Source organism: Chiroxiphia lanceolata, chromosome 4 (genome assembly GCF_009829145.1).
Source record: "Chiroxiphia lanceolata isolate bChiLan1 chromosome 4, bChiLan1.pri, whole genome shotgun sequence".
Lineage (NCBI taxonomy): Eukaryota > Metazoa > Chordata > Aves > Passeriformes > Pipridae > Chiroxiphia > Chiroxiphia lanceolata.
The window spans coordinates 746,344-767,823 of record NC_045640.1 but is presented as its reverse complement, the minus strand read 5'-3'; the positions used below and the strand labels follow the sequence as shown (position 1 = coordinate 767,823).

The 21,480-nt window shown below is 52.4% G+C and overlaps 1 protein-coding gene across 1 annotated transcript in view; it reads right to left on the bottom strand.

The window, feature by feature from the left end:
• Positions 1-2,639: 2,639 nt before the first annotated feature.
• LOC116785544 (dysferlin-like) overlaps positions 2,640-21,480 on the bottom strand; it is a gene marked incomplete at its 5' end in the record, with an annotated part of 56,527 nt that continues 37,686 nt past the window's right edge. Inside the window, 5 exons of the mRNA XM_032685211.1 lie at positions 2,640-2,895; positions 13,500-13,647; positions 14,897-15,006; positions 15,959-16,137; positions 16,856-16,955. Of these exons, the coding sequence (XP_032541102.1) occupies positions 2,857-2,895; positions 13,500-13,647; positions 14,897-15,006; positions 15,959-16,137; positions 16,856-16,955 (576 nt within the window). The remainder of the gene's footprint in view (positions 2,896-13,499; positions 13,648-14,896; positions 15,007-15,958; positions 16,138-16,855; positions 16,956-21,480) is intronic.

The following is a 21,480-nucleotide window of genomic DNA, read 5'->3' as shown; positions in this document are numbered from 1 at the left end:
AAACCTCTCCCATAATTCTGGGTAGAAACTGCTCCCAAAATTCCAGGGTGAAACCTCTCCCAAAATTCCAGCAGGAAACTGCTCCCAAAATTCTGGGTAGAAACCTCTCCCGAAATTCCAGGCAGAAAACACTCCCAAAATTCCAGGTGGAAACCTCTCCCAAAATTCCAGGTAGAAAACACTCCCAAAATTCCAGTTGGAAACCTCTCCCATAATTCTGGGTAGAAACTGCTCCCAAAATTCCAGGTAGAAAACACTCCCGAAATTCCAGGTGGAAACCTCTCCCAAAATTCCAGGTAGAAAACACTCCCAAAATTCCAGGTGGCAACCTCTCCCAAAATTCCAACTGGAAACCTCTCCCATAATTCTGGGTAGAAACTGCTCCCAAAATTCCAGTTGGAAACCTCCCCTGAAATTCCAGGTGGAAACCTCTCCCAAAATTCCAAGTGGAAACTGCTCCCAAAATTCCAGCAGGAAACCTCTCCCAAAATTCCAGCTGGAAACCTCTCCCAAAATTCCAGGTAGAAACCTCTCCCAAAATTCCAACTGGAAACCTCTCCCAAAATTCCAGCTGGAAACCTCTCCCAAAATTCCAGGTGGAAACCTCTCCCAAAATTCCGGGTGGAAACCTCTCCCAAAATTCCAGCTGGAAACCGCTCCCGAAATTCCGGGTGGAAACCTCTCCCAAAATTCCTCTTTCTCCTGAGGAAACAAAACCAGGCCACGGATGGAAAATTGTTATTGAGGCCCAGCTCCTTTTCCAGGTTTTTTTGGGATTTTCCAAGGAGCTGCTGGACATGGAGGGGTTCAGCTCCTTGGGGGGGGGAGTTTTCCAGCTTTTCCAGCCCTCTGGAATTTTCCCTGGGATTTGGGATTGACAAAATAGAGCAGCTCAAGCACGGAAAAGGTGGAAAGGAAATAAAGGAAAAGGGAATAATATTTTATGAATTGAAATTAAATATAATAAAAGGAAATAAAACTAAATGAATTAAAAGGAAATTAATTAAAAGAAAATAAAATAAAAAGGGAAATAAAATAAAATAAAATATTGAAATAAAGTAAAATGAAAGAAATGAAAGGAAATAAAGAAAATAAAAACAAAACAAAAAAAAAATGAAGTAAAATTACCTAAAATGTAATAAAAGAAAATAAAGAAAATAAAAACAAAACAAAACCCAAAATAAAATAAAAAATAAAATTAAATAAAATATGAACTGGAGTGAAATGAACGAAAATGTAATAAAATAAAGAAAATAAAATCAAAATAAAATAAAAAATAAAATAAAGTGAAATAAAATTTGAAATAAAGTAAAATGAAAGAAAATGAAAGAAAATAAAGTCAAAACAAAATCCAAAATAAAATAAAAAATAAAATAAAATGAAATAAGATTTGAAATAAAGTAAAATGAACTAAAATGAAAGAAAATAAAGAAAATAAAAACGAAACGAAACCCAAAATAAAATAAAAAATAAAATTAAAAAAAATATGGACTAAAGTAAAATGAAATAAAATGAAATAAAATGAAGAAAATAAAAAAAATCAAAAAAAAATAAAATGAAATAAAGAAAAACGAACTGAAATGTAATGAAATAAAACAAGGTCAAAACAAAACCAAAAAAACAAAAATAAAATAAAAAATAAGATAAAAGTAAATGAAATAAACAAAACCAAAACAAAATAAAACAAAATAAAAATGAAAGAAACCAAACCAAAATCAAACCAAACCAAAGTCAAACAAAACCAAAAATAAACCAAAACAAAATAAAACCAAACTAAAATGAAACAAACCGAAATAAAATATGAAATAAAGTAAAATGAAATCAAATGAAATCAAATAAAATGGAGAAAATAAAAATAAAGTAAAGCCAAAGTAAACCAAAACAAACCAGAACCAAAAGGAAGTGAAACCAAATAAAATAAAATAAAGTAAAATAAAATAAAATAAAGTAAAACACAATGAAATAAAATAAAATGAAACTAAAATAAAAATAAATAAAATGAAAATAAAATAAAAATAAATAAAAATAAAATAAAATAAAGTAAAATAAAATAAAATAAAGTAAAACACAATGAAATAAAATAAAATTAAAATAAAATGAAAATAAATAAAAATAAAATAAAATAAAGTAAAATAAAGTAAAATAAAATAAAAATAAAATAAAATAAAAATAAATAAAAATAAAATAAAATAAAGTAAAATAAAATAAAATAAAGTAAAACACAATGAAATAAAATTAAATTAAAATAAAATGAAAATAAATAAAAATAAAATAAAATAAAGTAAAATAAAATAAAAATAAATAAAAATAAAATAAAATAAAGTAAAATAAAATAAAATAAAGTAAAACACAATGAAATAAAATAAAAATAAAATAAAATAAAAATAAAATAAAATAAAACACAACAAAATAAAATAAAATAAAATAAAATAAAATAAAATAAAATAAAATAAAAGGAAAGGAAAAGAAATAAAATAAAATAAAGTAAAATAAAATAAAATAAAATAAAATAGAAGGAAATAAAATGAAATAAAGTAAAACACAGCAAAATAAAATAAAATAAAATAAAATAAAATAAAATAAAATAAAATAAAATAAAGTAAAGTAAAAATAAAATAAAGCAACCCAAAATCCAGAGAGAGCTCCTCGTGCAGGGCTGGGTACGTGACATTCCCAGGCGGATTCTCCAGCCAGGAATTGGTGTGTCCATCCCGGGAGCCGTCCAGGGCCTGGCACAGGTGGGTCCTTCTCCCCCCGCTGCCGGGATCCTGAATCCCGAATCCCGAATCCCAAATCCCGAATCCCAAATCCCGAATCCCAAATCCCGAATCCCTGGAGCTCCGGCGCCGGCCCCGCTCAGTTGAAGGGTTTCACCAGTTTCATGGCAGCGTAGTTCTGCAAGGGAAACAGGGAACAGTCACGGAATGGGAATGGGACACGGATTTATCCAGGGCAGGAGGGATGGCCAAGCTCCCAATCCCAACCTGCCGGGACAAGCAGGAACAAATCCCGTTCCCAATGACCAGGAGGACAAAAAACCTGTGGAAGTGGTTTTCCCGTGTCCAGGAGAAGCTCCCGGTCGGGAAAGGGTCTCTGAGGTCCCTTCCAAGCCCAACCATCCCAGGATCCAACAAGCCCCAGCAGAACCAGGAGTCTCTCCTGGGTTTTGGCTTCTCCTCCCAGCAGCTCTGAAGGAGAATTTCCAGCTTTTCCAAGCCTGGGAAGGGATTTGGCTCCTCCCCAGCAGCACCAGCCCAGAGGCTCTTCCAGAGGGAGGCACTTCCAGCCATTTGTGCCTCCTCCTCCTCCTCCCCTCTGGATCCCGCTGCTCCTTCCCTTCCAGTGCTTTCCACAAACCCCCGGGTTGGATCCACCACCCAAACCCCGACCTTGCATCCCCTCAGCTCCTTCTTCCCACATTCCCCCAAAACTGGTGACCTCAGCTCCTTCTTCCCACATTATCCCAAAACTGGTGACCTCAGCTCCTTCTTCCCACATTATCCCAAAACTGGTGACCTCAGTTCCTTCTTCCCACATTCCCCCAAAACTGGTGGCCTCACCCCCTCTTCCCGTTGAGCTGGACCCTTTGGAAAAGGTCCTTGAGCATCCCTGGGATTTTTCTGGAGAGCAGAGCTTTCCACAGGCACTTCCAGCCATTTGTGCCTCCTCCTCCTCTCCTCTGGATCCCGCTGCTCCTTCCCTTCCAGTGCTTCCCACAAACCCCCGGGTTGGATCCACCACCCAAACCCCGACCTTGCATCCCCAGCTCCTTCTTCCCACATTATCCCAAAACTGGTGACCTCAGCTCCTTCTTCCCACATTCCCCCAAAACTGGTGACCTCAGCTCCTTCTTCCCACATTCCCCCAAAACTGGTGACCTCAGCTCCTTCTTCCCACATTCCCCCAAAACTGGTGGCCTCACCCCCTCTTCCCGTTGAGCTGGACCCTTTGGAAAAGGTCCTTGAGCATCCCCGGGATTTTTCCGGAGAGCAGAGCTTTCCACAGGCCTGGAATCACTCCGGGAAGCAGAGGAGGGGTCTCCAGCCCTGTCCCATCCCAATTAACTCCGAGTCCAAGCCCAGCCTGCAGCTCCCTGGAATGTCTCCAGAGGCTCTGCCAAAGGCAGGGAAGGCAAATCGACTTCCCTCTGGATTTTTTTCCCTGCCTTTGTCTCCATGCCCAGGATCTGCTCCATGGGTGGGTTTGTGTTGCTGAGAGGGGACACCCCAGGCACGACCTTCCCACACCCCTTTCCTGGGATCTCCACCATCCCTGGAGAGGTTGGAGAAGACTTTTAGGATCGAGTCCAAACATCCACTCGACCCCATCACGGACACGGCCCCATGGGCCACATCCACAGGATTTCTGGACACTTCCAAGGATGGGGAACTCCAAACCTCCCTGGGCAGCCCCTGCCAAGGCCTCACCACCCTTTCCAGGAGGGAATTTTCCATAATATCCCACCTGAGCCTCCCCTGGCACAGCTGGAGGCCGTTCCCTCTCCTCCTGTCCCTTGTTCCCTGGCAGCAGAGCCTGATTGCCCCTGGCACCAACCTCATTCCAGGGAATTTTAGGGATCCAGAAGGTCCCCCCTGAGCCTCCTTTTCTCCAGGCTGAGCCCCCCCAGCTCCCTCAGCTGCTCCTGCTGCTCCAGCCCCTTCCCAGCTCCATTCCCTTCCCTGGACATGATCCAGCCCCTCCACATCTTTCTTGTGAGGGGCCCAAAACCAATCCCAGAAGTCCAGGGGCCTCAGCCATGCCCACCACAGGGAGAACTTTAGGACTGACATGGAAAATGGGGGGTCACAAGTGGATTTCAGCCTGTTTTCCATGGAATTCCTTCCCTGAGAGAAGACACAGCAGTGCCATGATCAGGAATAATCTGTGCTGACCCCCCTGATCAAACCACGGTGACAACACCCCAAAAATGCACATTTAGGACATTTGGGAAGTCTTTCTCCCATTCCATAACTGTCTCAGGATGATCCACCACTCCTAAAAAAACCCCAAACTGGAAACAAATCCCAGGGCAGGATTTGGGGAGGAATGAGGGGGGGAAAAGACACAAAAAACCCTAAAAAACACCCAAATAATGTCTGAGCAGAAGTATCCTGATGAGTTACAATGTGGAGCAAACCCAGAATTCCAGGGGCTCAGCCATGCCCAGCACAGGGAGAACTTTAGGACTGACATGGAAAATGGGGGGTCACAGGTGGATTTCAGCCTGTTTTCCATGGAATTCCTTCCCTGAGAGAAGTCACAGCAGTGCCATGATCAGGAATAATCTGTGCCAACCCTCCTGGTCAAACCATGGTGACAACACCCCAAAAATGCACATTTAGGACATTTGGGAAGTCTTTCTCCCATTCCATAACTGACACAAGATGATCCACCACTCCTAAAAAAATTCCAAACTGGAAACAAACCCCAGGGCAGGATTTGGGGAGGAATGAGGGGGGGAAAAGACACAAAAAACCCTAAAAAACACCCAAATAATGTCTGAGCAGAAGCATCCTGATGAGTTACAATGTGGAGCAAACCCAGAATTCCAGGGGCTCAGCCGTGCCCACCACAGGGAGAACTTTAGGATTGACATGGAAAATGGGGGGTCAAAGGCAGATTTCAGCCTGTTTTCCATGGAATTCCTTCCCTGAGAGAAGATGTGGCAGTGCCATGATCAGGAATAATCTGTGCCGACCCCTCTGGTCAAACCACAGTGACAACACCCCAAAAATGCTCATTTAGGACATTTGGGAAGTCTTTCTCCCATTCCATAACTGTCTCAGGATGATCCACCACTCATAAAAAAACCCCAAACTGGAAACAAATCCCAGGGCAGGATTTGGGGAGGAATGAGGGGGAAAAAGACACAAAAAAACCCCTAAAAACCAACCAAATAATGTCTGAGCAGAAGCATCCTGATGAGTTACAATGTGGAGCAAACCCAGAATTCCAGGGGCTCAGCCGTGCCCAGCACAGGGAGAACTTTAGGATTGACATGGAAAATGGGGGGTCAAAGGCAGATTTCAGCCTGTTTTCCATGGAATTCCTTCCCTGAGAGAAGATGTGGCAGTGCCGTGATCAGGAATAATCTGTGCCGACCCCTCTGGTCAACCCACGGTGACAACACCCCAAAAATGCACATTTGGGACATTTGGGAAGAGCCATAACTCCTAAAAAAAACCCCAAACTGGAAACAAACCCCAGGGCAGGATTTGGGGAGGAATGAGGGGGGAAAAAGACACAAAAAAACCTAAAAACCACCCAAATAATGTCTGAGCAGAAGCATCCTGATGAGTTACAACGTGGAGCAGCTTCTCCAGCAGTTTTCCGACCAGGATTTCTAATAATGCCACAAATGAGGCCAGGGCAGTTTCCCAGAAGTCATCAAAAAGCCCCCAGTGACCAAAAAAAACCCTCGGAATTAATTATCCACCATTTGTCCCTCCAGGTCCAGCCTCCAAAACGCTCCTGGATTTTGGGATTTGACCGGTTGTGTCCCGGAAGGGAGAAGTTTTGTGCCCCGGGCTGAATTTGGGTTCCCCAGGTGTTGAAAGTGGAGTCACATCCAGCTGGAAGCACAGCTGGATTTTTTTTGTGGTGGTAGCCACTCAGATCTTCCCAATAATCCTCATTTTGGGGAGATCCTTCGGCGTATTCCCGACATGTTATGGATTTATAGTCCCTAAGATGTTCTGCCACAGACAGGTTGGACAGGGCTTGGAGCAGCCTGGGGTAGTGGGAGGTGTCCCTGGGTGGGATTTAAGGTCCCTCCCAACCCAGACCATTCCATGATTCCATGACACTCCACACCCAGCCCAAGGTGTTCCCTCAGCCGTTCCCACTCAGCCGTGGGAACGTTGGGATTGGTGGGATTGAAGGTCCCTCCCAACCCAAACCAGTCTGGGACTCTGGGATTCTCTCAGCTCCAGTTCCACCCTCTGCTCCTGCCCAGTGGGATCATTCATGGATTTGCTGTGGGGTTGTTTGGAAAAGCCCAGTGCCTTTGATGGAATTTTCATCCGGTGTTTCCGTGGGTGACTGGGAATGGCTGGGTGAGCGTCTGGGGCTGGATGTGAAGCCGGAAGAAAAGGTATCCTGGAATCATGGAATGGTCTGGGTTGGGAGGGACCTCAAATCCCACCCAGGGACACCTCCCACTACCCCAGGCTGCTCCAAGCCCTGTCCAACCTGGCTGTGGCAGAACAGCTTAGGGAATATAAATCCATAACATGCCGGGAATACGCCGAAGGATCTCCCCAGAATGAGGATTATTGGGAAGATCTGAGTGGCTGCCACCACAAAAAAACCCCAGCTGTGCTTCCAGCTGGATGTGACTCCATCTGGAGCCCCGGGAAGTTGTTCAGAGCCTTTGGAGCCGTTTGTGTCCCGTGATCCCAGCGCTGCTCCCGTGGTCGCTGATCCCAATTCCCGCTCCCTGACGGATGATCCCGCTTGGCTTTCAACACCTGGGGAACCCAAATTCAGCCCAGGGCACAAAACTTCTCCCACCCAGGGACACCTCCCACTATCCCAGGCTGCTCCAAGCCCCATCCAACCCGGCCTGGGACACTCCCAGGGATGGGGCAGCCCCAGCTCCTCCTGCAGAAAGAAATTCCGTCTCCATCCTGGGCCCTCTCCAGCAGCAACAGCTCCACCACAACCTCTGGCTCGTTATTCCAGTGGTTAATTATCCTTCATCTCACAAATTAGCCTCCAGTTCCCACTGGAACAGCTCCTCCAGCTCCAACCCCCAGCTGCTGGATCTCATTTCCCTCTTGTTTCAGGAGGCTCCTGATGGCAAGTTAAATCCAAGGACCACCTATGGAAATCCTACAGGAAATCTCCAGGGAATGCTGCTCCTGGTCTGCACAGCCCTTAATCCCAGCCAGTCTCCAGGGAAAACTAAAGCAGAGCAGTCCCCTGGCACTGAGGGGGGGTGTGGGAGAGCCCAGGAATAAATTCAGAACCTCAAAGTATCAGCTTTGCAATATTTTTCCCCCGTTTTTGTAAAACTAGACCATTTTTTGGACGGAAATGTGCAATTCTGGGCAGTTTTCCACCCAAAACCAGCCGGGTTTTCAGTTGGAATTGGCTCTTCCCCACTTCTTCTGGAAGCAGTGGGGTTAAGGATGGTTCCTTATGGATGCGGGCCTTGATTTCCCATCCTGCCCTACTCCCAGCATTCCATGGATCCTGATGAACCTCATCTTCATCCCTGAGCCCTTCCAGGCCCTTTCCCACTTTTCCATGTCTCCCCCTGCTCCTTAAGAGGCCCCGGATCCCTCCAGGGAAACCACGGCACGTTCCCTGCCTGGAAAACAACTGGGTGCACAAAACTCTCCTGGGAAAGAGAGCTGGGAGAGGATCCAAGACAAGGAAAGGAGGGATGGGAAGGTCTTTATTCCAGCCCGTGATCCATCCCTGTGTCCCGAGGACGACGGAACCGCAGAGACCTTCCCCGGGAACCTTCCAAGGTTCCTGGAGCTTTCCTTCCCATCACCCACCGCTTTTCCCGGGATGAGAGGGGCAGGACACCCACAAACCCCTCTGCCTGCAGAGTGGGAATTCCTCAGAATTCCCTGTGGAGTGGGAAGATCACACCTCCAGGGATGAATGCAGCAAACCCCGCTGGGCAGCTGGGACACAAACCGGGATCAGAAGTGAGGGACTGACCCCATGGAAGGGATCCCATTGGAGCAGTTCCTGAGGGACTGAGACCCTGGAAAGGGACCTGGAGCAGTTCCTGACGGACTGACCCCATGGCAGGGATCCCCACTGGAGCAATTCCTAAGGAATGACCCCATGGAAGGGATCGCACTGGAGCAATTCCTGAGGGACTGAGCCCATGGAAAGGGACCTGGAGCAGTTCTTGAGGGACTGACCCCATGGAAGGGATCCCCACTGGAGCAATTCCTAAGGAATGACCCCATGGAAGGAATCCCCACTGGAGCAATTCCTGAAGGACTGAGCCCATGGAAAGGATCCCCTCTAGAGCAGTTCCTGAGGGAATGACCCCATGGAAGGGACCCACATTGGAGCAGTTCCTGTGGGACTGACCCCATGGCAGGGATCCCCACTGGAGCAATTCCTAAGGAATGACCCCATGGAAGGGATCCACCCTGGAGCAGTTCCTAAGGAATGACTCCATGGAAGGGATCCCCTCTGGAGCAGTTCCTGTGGGACTGACCCCATGGAAAGGGACCTGGAGCAGTTCTTGAGGGACTGATCCCATGGAAGGGATCCCCTCTGGAGCAGTTCCTGTGGGACTGAGCCCATGGAAGGGATTCCCTTTGGGGCAGTTCCTGAAGGAATGACCCCATGGAAGGGATCCCCACTGGAGCAGTTCCTGAGGGATTGAGCCCATGGAAAGGGACCTGGAGCAGTTCTTGAGGGACTGACCCCATGGAAGGGATCCCCTCTGGAGCAGTTCCTGAGGGACTGATCCCATGGAAAGGGACCTGCAGCAGTTCCTGAAGGACTGAGTGAAGGAACTGACCCCATGGAAAGGGACCCACCCTGGAGCAGTTCCTGAAGGACTGACCCCATGGAGGAGTGACCCCCACTGGAAACATGGACACAGAGAGGGGAGGGATTGGTTTTCCATGTCTTTAACCAGGGATTAACGGCGAACCCTCCCAAAGGTCGGGATGCCTGGGGGATCCTTCGGAGGAGCAAACCATCCCTAAATTTAGTCCCTGATGGAAGGGGAAAGGAACTCAATCCCTGCAGAGACACAGCGACCTCAGACATTCCGGGGAACGAGGCCAAAGACACAAAGCTGGAGGAATTCCATGAGCTTTTCCAAAATAGCTCCGAAAACTGCCCGGGGGGAAACTCGACCCGGCCTTTAAACCAGAAAACAGGGAGAGATCCCGAGGAGTGCTGGGTGGAAAGCAATATTTATAGTTCCTGGGGTTCCTTCCTCCTGCCCACGCCGGGTCTGTGGGACACCGCTGGAATGAGCGCTCGGATCTCAGGGAAACACGGAGCAGGCCGGGGTCAGGGAGGCTCCACTGCTGCTCCTGGACGTGCAGGGGGGTGTGAGGGGGAGGTGTGGGCAGGTCTGGGCAGGGGGGGACTTGGGACCCTGTGGAGGACCCATGTTGGAGCAGTTCCTGGAGGAATGACCCCGTGGAATGGAGCTGGAGCAGTTCCTGAGGGAGTGACACACCCTGGAGAAGTTCCTGAAGGAATGACCCCATGGAAAGGGACCTGGAGCAGTTCCTGAGGGACTGATCCACACTGGAACAGTTCCTGGAGGAATGACCCCATGGAAGGGACCCATCCTGGAGCAATTCCTGAAGGACTGACCCCATGGAAAGGGACCCACATTGGAGCAGTTCCTGGAGGAATGACCCCATGGAAGGGATCCCCACTGGAGCAGTTCCTGAGGGACTGAGCCCATGGAAGGGACCTGGAGCAGTTCCTGAAGGACTGACCCCATGGAAAGAGACCTGGAGCAGTTCCTGAAGGAATGACCCATGGAAAGGGACCTGGAGCAGTTCCTGAGGGACTGATCCACACTGGAACAGTTCCTGAAGGAATGACCCAGGTTGGAGCAGTTCCTGAGGGACTGATCCCATGGAAGGGATCCCATTGGAGCAATTCCTGAAGGACTGACCCCACGGAAGGGATCTGGAGCAGTTCCTGAGGGACTGACCCCATGGAAGAGTGACCCACATTGGAGCAGTTCCTGAAGGAATCCCTCCCTGCCCTTATCCCATCCCATGGACCTCAGTTCTACTTTCCCTTGTCCAGCTGGGAAGGGCAGGGATGGAGCAGCTTTGGGGGGTTGTCTGGAACCAACCAGGACCATCCCACTACCAGGAATCTCCAGGAATTCCTCTGAGTATCCAAATCTCCACTTCCACCATAATTTCCTCCTTAATTTAACACCTCCAGGATCATTTCTCCAGCAGGAGAATCCCAGCCCTTCCCATGGATATGGGGATGGAGAAATGGGGAGAGCCATGACCTAATTCCAACCACTTTTTCTCCATGGGAACAAGGGCAGGGATGGAGCAGCTTTGGGGACTGTCTGGAACCAACCAGGGCCATCCCACTACCAGGAATCTCCAGGAATTTCTCCAAGTATCTCCACTTTTTCCTCCTTAATTTAACACCTCCAGGATCCTTTCTCCAGCAGGAGAATCCCAGCCCTTCCCACGGATATGGGGATGGAGAAAAGGGGAGAGCCATGACCTAATTCCAACCCCTTTTCCTCCATGGGAACAACCCCCCTGCACGAATTCCAATCATCTGAAAGCCATTACAACCATGAGGAGAAATCCCCCCCCTCACTTTTCCACAGGAGCAGCTCCATCCTCTCCCAGGGATAAATTACAAATTCCCCCAATGAGGCTTTTGACTGAAATAAAATAAAAAATAAAATAATAAAACCATCAGCTAAAAGTGGCAGAATTTGTGACGCGCTGGGAAAAAAAAAAAAAAGAGGGGGGTTGTTTTTCCTTATCAGCCAGAGAGGAGGGAAAAGCTTCCAAGAGCCCTGCTTGGAATTATCCCAGCGCTGGGGAAACAGAGGAGGCTGCAGAAATCCCTCCAGAGCCAAACTGGCAGCTCAGGGCTCTGCCCCTGATTTATTTGGTTCTGCCAGGGGCACAAAGGAGCCCCCTGGGTGAGGAATGAGGTGCCAACCCTCCCTCCCCCCGACTGCAGCCCCTGTGGGACGTGCTCTGAGCTCTGAGAGCACGGGATGGGCCTTCCCCACATCCCAGGAACTGCTCCAGCTTTAAACAGTTCCTGACTCCGCTTGTTCCCGCTGCTCAGCACCCTAAAATCCTTGGGTTGCCAGTTCTGCTCCCACCAAACTGAGGAGATCCCCAACAGCAGCTGCTCCAACCTCCTGGAGACCTTTAATGAACCTCAGCATTGTTAGGCTGAGCCCATGGAAGGGATCCCACTGGAGCAGTTCCTAAGGAATGATCCCATGGAAGGGATCCCCTCTGGAGCAGTTCCTGAAAGAATGAGCCCATGGAAAGGGACCTGAAACAGTTCCTGAGGGAATGACCCCATGGAAAGGGACCTGGAGCAGTTCCTAAGGAATGACCCCATGGAAGGGATCCCCTCTGGAGCAGTTCCTGAAGGAATGAGCCCATGGAAAGGATTCCTACTGGAGCAGTTCCTGAAGGAATGACCCTATGGAAGGGATCCCCTCTGGAGCAGTTCCTGAGGGAATGATCCCATGGAAGGGATCCCCTCTGGAGCAGTTCCTAAGGAATGACCCCATGGAAGGGATCCCTTCTGGAGCAGTTCCTGAAAGAAGGAGCCCAAGGAAAGGGACCTGGAGCAGTTCCTGAGGGAATGATCCCATGGAAAGGACCCCCACTGGAGCAGTTCCTGAGGGAATGAGCCCATGGAAAGGGACCTGGAGCAGTTCCTGAGGGAATGACCCCATGGAAAGGGACCTGGAGCAGTTCCTAAGGAATGACCCCATGGAAGGGATCCCACTGGAGCAGTTCCTAAGGAATGACCCCATGGAAGGGATCCCACTGGAGCAGTTCCTAAGGAATGACCCCATGGAAGGGATCCCCTCTGCAGCAGTTCCTGAGGGAATGACCCCATAGAAAGGGACCTGGAGCAGTTCCTGAAGGACTGAGCCCATGGAAAGGGACCTGGAGCAGTTCCTGAGGGAATGATCCATGGAAGGGATCCTATTTGGAGCAGTTCCTGAAGGAATGAGCCCATGGAAGGGATCCCCACTGGAGCAGTTCCTGTGGGACTGAGCCCCTGGAAAGGGACCTGGAGCAGTTCCTGAGGGACTGACCCCATGGAAGGACCTGGAGCAGTTCCTGAAGGACTGACCCCATGGAGGAGTGACTCCCATTGGAAACATTGACACAGAGAGGGCAGAACCTTGGGCTCAGCCTGCAGAAGGAGTCTGGGATGGAATGGTTTAGGCTGGAAAAGCCCTTTGGGATCATGGAGTCCAACCCTCCCCCAGCACTGCCCAGGCCACCCCCGACCATGTCCCCAAGTGCCACATCCACAGGGATCTTAAATCCCCCCAGGGCTGGGGACTCCACCCCCTCCCTGGGCAGCCCCTTCCAAGGCCTGACCACCTTTTCCAGGAGGAAATTCCTCCTGATGTCCAACCTCACCCTCCCCTGGCACAGCTGGAGGCCGTTCCCTCTGCCTCCTGTCACTTATCCCCGACCCCTGAGGCTCCAACCTCCTTCCAGGGAATTTTAGGGATCCAGAAGGTCCCCCCTGAGCCTCCTTTTCTCCAGGCTGAGCCCCCCCAGCTCCCTCAGCCCCTCCTGCTGCTCCAGCCCCTTTCCCAGCTCCATTCCCTGGACACGCTCCAGCCCCTCCGTGTCCTTCTCAGGAACGACCCAAAACCAAGCCACCTTTTGACCCCCACGATCCCCCAGGCTGTTCCTCAGGGAGCAGCCCTGGGTTTTTCCAGCCCCCTGCCCTGGAACCATCCTCCCCATCCCGAGGGATCTCTCCCAGCCTTGCCCCAGCCCGCTCCGTACCGGGAAGGCGTAGACGAAGATCCCCAGGAAGAGCAGCAGGATGAAGAGGAGGATGAGCAGGATCAGCATCCACTTGTACCTCCTCCACAGGATGTACTTGAGGGTCTTGTAGGGGGAGGTGAACCACAGGAAGGAGGTTTCCGGGCGCCTGGAGCCGGGAAAAGTTCAGGTCACGTCAGAGCTTCGCCCTCCCGGATCCCCAATCCCAGCAGTGTGGCCTGAAAACCCACATCCCTCTGGGAATGAACCACTCATGTCCCTCTTGGTGGTCCAAACCAGCTTCCCATCCCTCTTGGACGGTCTCAGCTCCTCCATCCCTCTGGAAATGTCCCACCAATATCCTCCCTGGTGCTCCAGAACAGTTTCCCATCCCTCCTGGACTGTCCCAGCTCCTCCATTTCTCTGGGAATGTCCCACCAAAGTCCTCCTTGGTGCTCCAGATCACCCTCCTGACCCCCTCTGACTGTCCCAGTTCCTCCAGCCCTCTGGGAATGTCCCAATAACCTCCTTGGAGCTCCAGAACAGCTTCCCATCCCTCCTGGACTGTCCCAGCTCCTCCAGCCCTCTGGGAATGTCCCACCAAAGTCCTCCTTGGTGGTCCAGATCACCCTCCTGACCCTCCTGGACTGTCCCAGCTCCTCTACCTCTCTGGGAATGTCCCACCAAGCCCCTCTTGGTGGTCAAAACCAGCTTCCCACCACTCCTGGACTTTTCCAGCCCCTCCATTCCTCTGGGAATGTCCCACCAATATCCTCCCTGGTGCTCCAGAACAGCTCCCTATTCCTCCTGGACTGTCCCAGTTCCTCCACCCCTCTGGGAATGTCCCACCAGTGTCCCTCTTGGTGGTCAAAACCAGCTTCCCACCACTCCTGGACTGTCCCAGCTCCTCCAGCCCTCTGGGAATGTCCCAATATCCTCCTTGGTGCTCCAGAACAGCTTCCCATCCCTCCTCGACTGTCCCAGCTCCTCCATCCCTCTGGGAATGTCTCACCAACATCCCTCCTGGTGGTCCAAACCAGACTCCCATCCCTCCTGGACCATCTCAGCTCCTTCATCCCTCTGAGAATGTTCCACCAATGTCCCTCTTGGTGCTCCAGATCACCCTCCTGACCCCCCTGGACTGTCCCAGCTCCTCCATCCCTCTGGGAATGTCCCACCAGTGTCCCTCTTGGCGGTCCAGATCACCCTCCTGACGCCCTTTGACTGTCCCAGCTCCTCCAGCCCTCTGGGAATGTCCCACCAAGTCCTCCCTGGACTGTCTCCCTTCCCACTCCGGTGGAGAACAGAGCCCACCCCAGTACAATCCCAGTCCCCTCCAACTGGGCCCCCCGAATTCCCGGTTGCTCCCCGAGCTCTCCGTGCCCCGGGGGTTGCTTTTCCCCTCGGGATGGGCTCACTTGGGCTCCTCCAGCCTGGGATTCATGTTGGGCTCGTCCCTCCCCATCCCAGCCGGGCGCTCCTCGTGCTCCTGCTCCGCCACGATCTCCAGGGTCATCTCCAGTTTGCCCTGGGGGGGGACACGAACAAAACACACTCAGAACCCCAAAAAAGAGGGCAGGGGGGAGAAACGGGTGGAAAACACAGATTGGGGGAAGAAAATCCACTTTTAGCAAAGCCCAGAAACCACCCAGGAGGAAATCGGGGAGAGTCCAGAGATCCCTCAACGGGCCAAGGGGGATCCTCCAGGAGATCCCAAATGTCACTGACGCCCAAGTTTGGGAAACTACAGAACCACTGAGGTTGGAAAAGACCTCCAGGATCATCGAGTCCAGCCTGTGACCGACCACCACCTTGCCAACCAGACCACGGCACTGAGTCCAGCCTTTCCTGATTCCCTGATTCCTGATTTCCCTGAACCCACCTCAGGAGGGTTTTTTTTTTTTGTGGAATGACTCCATTCACAGCCTGGACTCCTTTACTTGGACGGAAGCACCACCAAACCCTCGGACAGGACACTTTTCCACGTGTCACTGGGACACCTGGAGCCTTTCCCTGGTGCTCCTCGTGACACGAGATCATCGGGAACAGGCCTGACACAGAGCCAGGTTCGGTGGCACATCCCAAAATCCACAGCCCAAAAAAAAAAAAACACCCACAAACCAAGCGATCCCTCCTGAGGAATCTGCGCGGAGCTGGCAAACATCCACCCCAACCAACAGAGGGAAAAGTCACAGCCCCAAACTTCATTTGGTGCCCTGACCGTGACGTCCCGCGGGTGCTCGGCCCGGACACCTCCCTCCTCAAAGCTCCCAGGGAATCCTGGAATGCTTTGGGATCCATTCCCAGAAGGATCATCCCATCCCAGACCGTGCAGATGTGGAGTCCCACCCCCTGCCACGGGCAGCCACACCTCCCACCAGCCCAGGCTGCTCCGAGCCCCGTCCAGCCTGGCCTTGGACACTTCCAGGGATGGGAATTTGGAGTGAATCCCGTGGGAACACGTGGAGGGGCCTCCTCACCGCCAGGATCTTCTTGTGGTCCTGCTCAGCCCCACAGGGCCACCAGCCCTTGACAGTTTTCTGCTCGAAGAGGGACACGAAGTGGCTGGAGGACAGGGTGTCGTCCACCAGCTCCAGGGAGCACTTCTCGGCCGTCTTGGCAGGTTTGGGCATCCTGTTGAGATCCATCTGGATGGAGCCTGCAAGGAGGAATGTCACAGGTGGGACAGCTCAGTGTTAAAGGTCCTTGAAAACGTGGCCTCTTTCCCTGAGGGCTCTTTCCTTGTGGCACCTTCCTGATCTCAGGGAGTTTGGGCCACCCAGACCCCCCCAGCTCCAAACCACAACCTCCTCTAGAACAGACTGCTCCAAGCCCTGTCCAACCTGGCCTTGGACACTCCCAGGGATCCAGGGGCAGCCACAGCTTCTCTGGGAAATTCATTCCAGGGCCTCCCCACCCTCCCAGCCAGCAATTCCTTCCCAATATCCCATCTATCCCTGCCCTCTGGCACTGGGAAGCCATTCCCTGTGTCCTGTCCCTCCCTCCCTTGTCCCCAGTCCCTCTCCAGCTCTCCTGGAGCCCCTTTAGGCCCTGCCAGGGGCTCTCAGCTCTCCCTGGAGCCTTCTCTTCTCCAGGGGAACCCCCCCAGCTCTCCCAGCCTGGCTCCAGAGCAGAGGGATCCAGAATCCTGGAATGGTTTGGGTTGGAAGGGACCTTAAATCCCATCCAGTTCCACCCCCTGCCCTGGGCAGGGACACCTTCCACCAGTCCAGGTTGCTCCAAGCCCCATCCAACCCAGCCTTGGACACTTCCAGGGATCCAGGGACAGCCCCGGCTTTTCCAGGCACCATTTTCCAGGAATTTTTCCCTTCCTGCTGCCCCGGGAGGGATGGAGCCAAAAACCTCCCCCAGCTCACCCAAATAGTCGTCGAAGGAGAACTTGTCGTTGTCCCAGATCTGGAGGATCAGCTGAGGTGGGATCTTGTTTTCTGTCTTGTCCAAGCTCCAGAAATGCTCCTAAAATCCCACCGGGAGAGAAAACCAAGGGAAACAAAAGGATTGTTAGAGGAAGTGGTTCCTGCCTTCCCGTGGAAATCCTGGCACTCCTGGTGTGTCCTGCCCTGGCTCTGCAGGGCTGGAGCCACAGGACCCCTGGCTTTGGGCAGCTCCTGGATGCTCCATGGGAAAGCCAGGATGCCTCTGGAAGGGGAGTTATCACCAGTTCATCCCTTCATTTACTGACAATATTTATCCTTTGGAGAGACAGCACCGTATCCCCACAATTCCAGCAAGGACTGGTGGCTCTCCAAGGCGAAGAGGCAGCGAGTGCTGAGTGCCAGGGCTGCCAAACCCCCCCTTCCTCTTAATTCACGGGAAAATAGAGGATGAACACTTCCATCAGCACCTCTGGCAGACAATTCCAGCACATCCCTTCCCTTCTCCTCTCCCCTGCACAGCCTGGATCCCCCTGGATCCCCCAGGTCAGAGGTGGACTTGGACGTGGTATCCTGGGATTTATCACACCGGGCTGCCAAGCTGGACACCTGCTTCCCAAATTTATTGAATGCCCCTGGATCCCTGGAAGTGTCCAAGACCAGGTTGGACGGGGCTGGGAGCAACCTGGGCTGGGGGAAGGTGGGGTGGGGTGGGATGGGATGGGATGGGATGGGATGAGATGGGATGGGATGGGATGGGATGGGATGGGATGGGCTTTAAGGTCCCTTCCCACCCAAACCATCCTGTAATTCCATGATATTTGTTACCTTATTTGTATCTAAGTTCAAGAAAGGAGAGACTCAGAGCTGTCAGAAACATGGAATTATGGAATTGTTCATGTCAGAAGGGACCTTAAATCCAGGTTGTTCCAACCAGGCCTTGGACACTTCCAGGGATCCAGAGAGAGCCACAACTTCTCTGGGAAATTCATTCCAGGGCCTCCCCACCCTCCCAGCCAGGAATTCCTTCCCAATATCCCATCTCTCCCTGCCCTCTGGCACTGGGAAGCCATTCCCTGTGTCCTGCCCCTCCATCCCTTGTCCCCAGTCCCTGGGCAGCCCTTTCCAAGGCCTGACCACCCTTTCCAGGAGGAAATTCCTCCTGATGCCCAAAAAGGAGCATCAGGACAGAAGGAGGGAGCCCAAAGCACTCCCAGAGCGAGGGTTTGTCATTCCTGGCCCTGCAAAGAGGAGGCAGAGTCATCTTGGGATTCCTGACCCCCCCTCCCAGGGGTATCCTGGTGGCAATTCCTCCTTCCACGCTCCTGCACCGTGGAAGTGTCAGAAAGGAGCAGATTTAATTAAACCCAGGCACCTCCAGCACTATCCCTGACCCCACAAACCCACGGCAGTGGCTACAACTCGGATTCATTCCACGGGCCAAGATTAAACAAGAAAGGGGGGAAGACGTGTCCTGCTCCAGGAGGACATAAATATTCCAGCTGGGAGGCTGTGGGAGCTTAAATCCCCCTGGAACTGGTTTCCCTTCCCAAGCTCCCCCTGGCTGGTTGGGTTTCACTGGAGCTCTGGGAAAACGGGCCAGGAATTTTGCACCAGAGCGTTTTATCCCCGGGCTTTAAATATTTTAGAATCCAGAAACGCGAAATGAAGGCGACGAAAAGCTCCCTGTGTCCCCCCTGTGCTGATGGCACTGGATGTCAGCAGGGAGGTTTTTGCCAAGGGGGGTGCTTGGGAGGGGGATGTTTTCCCGGTTTTTCCAGCTTTCCCAGTCCTTGGAAATTAAAGCTGCTCCAAAGGGAAGGGGAAGAGTTTCTGGTGATTCTTCCCGTTCCCAGATATCGGGGCCTTCGTGGCAGGAGGGGTGTCAGTCACCCAGGGGAGAGATCCCAAGGGAATATGTATCCATGGCTAAAGGTGGTGGGATGATCTCACCGGGGGTTGGAAAGGTCCATGTGGGGTCTGGGAGGTGGAAGAATTCCCATCTCCAAGGGGTTTTGTTCCCCTGATGGGGACATCTGCTCCTGGTTTGGGAGAGGGGGAAACCTCACAGAATCCTGGAATGGTTTGGGTGGGAAGGACCTTAAAGACCATCTCGTTCCAACCCCTGCCATGGGCAGGGACACCTTCCACTGGAACAAGGGGAAGCTTGGACCAAACTGCCCCTGGAGCCCTGGGAGTGTCCAAGGCCAGGTGGGAGCAACCTGGGAGAGTGGGAGGTGTCCCTGCCCAGGGCAGGGGTGGCACTGGATGGGATTTAAGGTCCCTTCCCACCCAAACCATTCCAGGATTCTGGAGCCCCTCTGCTCTGGAGCCAGGCTGGGAGAGCTGGGGGGGTTCCCCTGGAGAAGAGAAGGCTCCAGGGAGAGCTGAGAGCCCCTGGCAGGGCCTGAAGGGGCTCCAGGAGAGCTGGAGAGGGACTGGGGACAAGGCAGGGAGGGACAGGACACAGGGAATGGCTTCAAACTGGAAAAGAGGAAATTTGGGTGGGATATTGGGAAGGAATTCCTGGCTGTGAGGGTGGGGAGGCCCTGGAATGAATTTCCCAGAGAAGTTGTGGTTCTCTCTGGATCCCTGGAAGTGTCCAAGGCCAGGTTGGAGCAACCTGGGCTGGTGGAAGGTGTCCCTGCCCATGGCAGGGGTGGAATGAGATGATCTTTAAGGTCCCTTCCCACTCAACCCATTCCATGACTTACCAAGGAATTGCTGCAAAACCCACAGGACTTGGCTTTCCACCTTCCCCCCTTCCCACTGCAAGATCCAAGGATTTGTCCACCCTCAATGGGAACAAACCCCACCCCCTTGGATCCTCCCTGCACCCCCTTCATCCCAGCACTGCTCCCACCCCTCACAACAACCTCCTGCCTTCCCAGGGCCTCCCTGCCTGACCAAGGGTCACTCCCGGGGGGATCCCACCCCTTCCAGGGGGCAACTGGGAGCACATCCCACAGCGGCACCACCCCTACAGCCCGGACCCTTTTTGTCGTGGAAAACCCCGTAAATGGAGTTTGGCTGGTGACAAAACTGCCCTGCCCAGAGCCCTGGGAAGTGGGGACAGGGAGAGGCAGGGCTGGGGGAAGGGTAGGGTGGGAAGGGGTAATTCCAGGCCGGGGGAGGTGGACGGGTCCCTTCGGAGGCGGCGGAAAATTCACTCCGCGATTAAACGTAAAATTCCCTCCGGGATCAAACCGAGCTCTGAAATCCCCCAAAAAACAACCCACGGCCAGAGATTGATTTCCCAGCCCTGGGCAGAGGAAGGGGCTGGAATTATTGTTTGTTTGGGGGGGTTGTTCTGCAGTCAGGAGGGGGGAGAGATGGGCAGAGGGGAGGCTGGGGGATGTTTTACGGTCGTGAATAAAGCAGAGGGGAGGAGGGGAAAACCCGGAGGGAAAAACCCGCTCCTGTTCCCGGCAAAGTGTTGACAGGGCTGCGTTTCTGCTGGGCTGCTTTTGTGCTATGGGATACAGAGCAAGGAGAGAACTGGATTTTTGGGAAGGCAGGAGGCCCCGGGGGGTTTGCACCCAGAAATCTGGTCCCGCTTCAGCCTGTGAGAGCAGCAGGTCCCTCATCCCGGAGCAGCTGGACAGGCAGGAGACTCTCCCTGGAGCTCCCAGGATGCCTGAGGTTGGAAAAGCCCTCCCAGCCCATGGATCCCCCCTGTGCTTGATGCCCCCCTTGTCCCCCAGCCCAGAGCACTGAGTGCCACAGCCAGGCCTTCCTGGGACACCTCCAGGGCTGGGCACTCCAAACCTCCCTGGGCAGCCCCTGCCAAAGCCTCACCACCCTTTCCAGGAGGAAATTCCTCCTCCTGTCCAACCTGAGCTTCCCCTGGCACAGCTGGAGGCCGTTCCCTCTCCTCCTGTCCCTTATTCCCTGGCAGCAGAGCCCGATTTCCCCCGGCTCCAACCTCCTTCCAGGGAATTTTAGGGATCCAGAAGGTGCCCCCTGAGCCTCCTTTTCTCCAGGCTGAGCCCCCCCAGCTCCCTCAGCCTCTCCTGCTGCTCCAGCCCCTTTCCCAACTCCATTCTCTTCCCTCCACACGCTCCAGCCCCTCTGTGTCCTTCTGGCCACGATGGTCCCAGACCCGGACACGGCACCAGCCCATTCCATCCCCTCTGACATTCCCTGCCAACCCTTTCCTGCCCTAAACACCCTCCTGAGCTCAGCCCTGGCAGCTGCACTCGGCTGCTGCTGGAACCAGGACGTGCAGCCGAACATTCCCAATGAATTCCAGCCTTTCCCAGCTCCCGGTGCCCGCGGGATGAGGGGGCTGAGCCCTCCCTGTGCCCGGAGATTCCCATCCAGCCGAGCTGGGATTGCCCTCGGGGCTGTGCCAGGACCATCCAATATCCCTGCAAGAGCTGGGACCTGCCAGGCTCAGCCCCGGGGATCTAAAGCTGAAACTTCAGGTTTAGGTTGGATTTTGGGAAAACTCCCTCCTGGGAAGGATTGTCCAGCCCTGGCTGGGGGGGAGTTCCCATCCCTGTGGGATTTAACAGCCCTGTGGATGTGGCACTTGGGGACATGCTCAGGGCTGGGGGATGGTTGGATCATCAAATTTTAGGGACACTTGGAGAGCTGGAGAGGGA